This window comes from Ochlerotatus camptorhynchus, unplaced genomic scaffold (assembly GCF_037179485.1).
Source record: "Ochlerotatus camptorhynchus isolate MF236.1 unplaced genomic scaffold, CSIRO-AGI_Acam_v1.1 ptg000609l, whole genome shotgun sequence".
NCBI classification, from domain to species: domain Eukaryota; kingdom Metazoa; phylum Arthropoda; class Insecta; order Diptera; family Culicidae; genus Ochlerotatus; species Ochlerotatus camptorhynchus.
Genome location: NW_027041089.1, coordinates 161,363 through 165,330, shown reverse-complemented (window position 1 = coordinate 165,330; position 3,968 = coordinate 161,363). Strand labels below are relative to the sequence as shown.

The 3,968-nt window shown below is 40.5% G+C and overlaps 1 protein-coding gene across 2 annotated transcripts; it reads right to left on the bottom strand.

The window, feature by feature from the left end:
* Positions 1-400: 400 nt before the first annotated feature.
* Positions 401-3,968, bottom strand: Brd8 (Bromodomain containing 8). Of its 2 annotated transcripts, none has more exons than XM_065237363.1 (3): positions 3,947-3,968; positions 1,897-3,411; positions 401-1,828 (listed from the first exon to the last, which is right to left on the bottom strand). In XM_065237363.1, exons 2-3 carry the CDS (start codon positions 3,392-3,394, stop codon positions 468-470), a joined length of 2,859 nt encoding a protein of 952 aa, XP_065093435.1. In that variant the 5' UTR covers positions 3,395-3,411; positions 3,947-3,968; the 3' UTR covers positions 401-467. The 2 variants fall into 2 exon arrangements, with proteins under 2 accessions (XP_065093435.1, XP_065093434.1); XM_065237362.1 differs by lacking the exon at positions 3,947-3,968 and adding an exon at positions 3,468-3,555.

Below are 3,968 nucleotides of genomic sequence, written 5' to 3'. Positions count from 1 at the left end.
TCATGTTAATGGAACTATGTATGATATATTATTAACTATATATTTTTTTCAAGCGTTTGTTTTTGAATTTGGAATATTTTCATTCCACGTTTAAAAGCATAGGAGAAATCTGGATGAAGATTGGACATTTCTCATGTTGTATGTTTGCAGCGCAATTTTGCGCATATTAATCTGAATGGTCGTCCCTTATGCACTTTTGGTGCGCACAAGAAGCGCATGTGCATCGTAGATCGACATTTCGGTGCCCAGTTAATATTGACTGAAAAAAATAATAATAATAATAACAATCGATTTTCTGAGTAGCCATGAGTAACCACCATGACAGGCCTACTGCGTATTGTTCTCAAAGTTCTGGACAAAGTTATGATGAATAGTTTTCAGTTGAATGAAATTATTTCACTAATGGGTGATCATTTGTTTATTGTACGACTATTCTTATATCTATTAGTGCACAACTAATCGCGAAGTTAATTGCGAGTAGTCGAAGTTGAACTTCTAGTGTTTCCTTTTCGTGAACTTCTTTTGTTTGCACTGCTGCCTCGCCCTTCCGATTCCTTCTCGCGATGAGCCCTGCCGGTTTCCATGATTGATTCAACGAGTGCAACACATTCGTTCATTAGAAATTGAGCGGCTTTAGAGCAGCAGATCTCTTCTCGATTTAGGACCATCGCATTCACGTAGATCAACATAACGTCTCGCTGATATTCGGCCGTTGTTCTGACGGTTCCGTTTTCGATGTTCTTTTTTATGGTGGAAAGATCCATCGGACGATATATGATGTCCGATATTTGTTCTTCGGGTAGAGGCTTCATGAATGCTGTTGCTTGCCGAAGCGAAGAAATTTTCGAATGTATGGAAATAATCGACTTCTTCCACGCTCGATAGTCTCGATCTTCACTTGAAGCTGGAGAGCTAGGAATAGAATCCATAACTGGTGTTGAAGAATAGCTCCGTTTCATCTTGTCGCTTGCGTCATCATCCAGTATGACAAACGGGCTTATTGAACGATCGCGATCACGAAGCTTTCGTAGACTTCTTACTTCGGATTCTTCGTTTTTTGGAGTACTCAAATGCTCGTCCTTAGGCTTGCATAGTTCATCTACGGTACGACGTCTCGAGTAGTCTCGTTTGGTTTTAGAAATTTTCATTTCAATCAAGGAATCATCATCAGTGTCGGTGATTGTCACGACAGTGTCTTCGTGCTTTTTCTGCTCTATTTCTTTTGAGCCCTCTGTTTCTTCGAGGTTTTCCTGGGCGTCCATATAAACGTCTTCTTCAGGAACGTGCTTTTCTTCCTTTGATTTCTGAATAGACAATGGAACAATCGGTTCCTCGTCGTCCTTAAAATCATATTCAGCAGCTAATTTTTCCAACGCTTCCTTTTTTGCTCGAGCAGCTTCCTCTTCACTTGTCAGCGCTGTAGCGCTTTGCTGTAACTTATTTTCAACCGCAGATGCGACAGATTTTTCATCACTTAAACCAGATTCGAAGTATTCTTCTTCTTCTTCTTCAACTTCTTGTTTGATATCCACAGTTTCCTCTGATTTAATAACCAATGCCACCGTGTCAGGTGCGCTGGTATCCAGTGGTGCAAGCAGCTTATCTGCAGAATCATCTTCAGATTCCGTTTTAATGATGATTGCTTCCTCTTGTTTAACTGAATGTAAGCCTACCGTTTCATCCTTTTCTTTATTTTCAACGCTAGATGGAGTTGAACCAGAAGAGCTTCCACTGCTGTCTTCTATCGGAATAATATCTTTTAACTCATCGGTCACTGGTTTAATTCCTTCCTCTATCAGCTCCTCCTTGATCGCCAAAACTTGGTTTCCTGTAGCAATAAAAATACAAATTTAAATTGTTTGTAAGCAAAATTAAAAATTATGACTATTATCCTACCTCCAGCAACTGTCTCCTGAGTATCTTCTTTCTTTTCCGAAACATTGACATCGACAGCGCTTGAAATCTCGTCTGCTTTGACCAGATTTGAATCCTCTTCAAATACAGAGACTTGCTGAGGAGATGGCGCTGCTGCCGCCGGTTTCAAAAAAGGGCCCTTTGCTACCTCAGGAGTAGATTCCTCGTTTTTTGAACCATTTGCTTTTTGATCATCATCCTGACCGTCCACAATGCTGCTATTCAGAAGATTGGCTTGCTCTAGAGCCTCCAAATCTTTTCCTTTCAGATGCCCTTCTTCTTCCTCCTCCTCTTCCATGATCGAATCAACAACGTTTTCAAGAATTTCATCTTCGAGAATCATGCTACTATTTTCGTTGAGTATTTCATCAAGCTCTTCGGGCATTAATTCTTGGAAAACAGCCATCAAATCTTTAGCTGGATCTGCATTATCAGGATCTGTATCCATATCTTCAGATTTAATCACACTTTCGACCAGTTTCTGTGACTCCTGGACATCATGAGAAGCAGAAGCTTTGTTTTTCATTGGATTATCCAGAAGCTTTGTTAGATTTGGAGCCACCTGATAGGCACTAGATTCTCCAATGTTCAATTTAGTTTCGTCCTGTAAAACGCTTTGATTTCCCTCCTTTTGCTGTGCTGATTCGGTTCCAGTAACCGGAAATAGGTTTTTAGCATAAATGTTCATTGTTGTTGGTGAATTTCCAGTGAGTAGATTTGTAATTGTAGGAGAGGCTGCAGATCTACTGCTTCCCGATGATGGTAGCCCTTGGCTACCGGAGGGATTTGCCGACGGACTCTTTAGTAAAGATGTTAGCAAGGGAGATGTGCCGGATTTTGAAGAGCTTTGGCTATCTTCATCGATCTCTTCTTTGATCTTTACACTAGATCCAAGTACTTTTGAAGAATTGGGTGAGTTTGGAAATAATGGTCTCCACTGACGTTCTAGTTCCAGCTTTTTTTCCTCCCTCTCTTTCAACCATTGAGCATGTAGGATTTGCTCTTTCTCCTTCTGAGCTTTTTCCATTTGAATTTGCTTCCACATTTCTCTTAACTTTTTCTCGTCTGTTACGCCACTTTGTATCAAAATAATATCCTCCTTCACCTTGGTGTACTGCTGAGCCTCTTCTTGGATGATCTTTTTCAGCTCGATGATTCTTTCTTGTGTCAGCTTCCGCAAAATGGACTCTCCAGGTGTTTCTACGGCAGCTACTCCATCCCTCTCGGAAGCGGTACGCTTTTTGCGCTTCGGTGTTTCGACATTCTCCAGTAACTTCCCATATTGAGCGGCGCAAGATTTCTGCGAGAACCAATCAGCCGGCCGGTTGGCACCACAAAGCATCTTCAACGAACGGCTTACGGACATCCAATTTTGATCTCCGCTACATGCCACTGCCGATGCTAGGCAAAGCTTTTCCTTCGTTGACCATTTATCAAGCGGAACGCGTTTTAGCTGAAGCCGCTCCTGAATCGATGCCATGTTACTTATTGATGTTCCTGTAGGAGTGTACACAATGTGTTTATTTTTACCGTAGTTTTACGCTTAAAAATACCTCTGTTTAATCTGCTTCAATCATCACTTTTTTTGAGAAACGAAAATGGTATAATATTCTTCCAGAAACATTAAATCCAACCCGACAATATCTATAGTCGCTATATTCATAGTCTGGCGGATAGAATCTTGGGAACCAATTGAGCTGTCAAATAGCGGAACCAATCGAGCAAATCACGACCAACAACAGAAATGAGCACATCAGCTGTTGCGAACAAAATTTCGGAAATTATTTTCTCGTGACTAAAGGCTCACCTACACAAACTAACACCATTTTAGGTTGTAGAAAGTTTCCCCTATCCGATGATGCTGGTTATTTACCTTCGATTGGCGAGGAAAGAATAATCAACGTTTTGTTTATAAAAGTTGATAGTACCTTTTCAATTGTTGGTCTACAATATATTGAAATGGTTCGGCTTTTTGATAAATCGCATTTCTATCCGCCAGACTATGAATATAGCGACTATAGACAATATCTACCTTTTTTTTAAAGAAATTACAC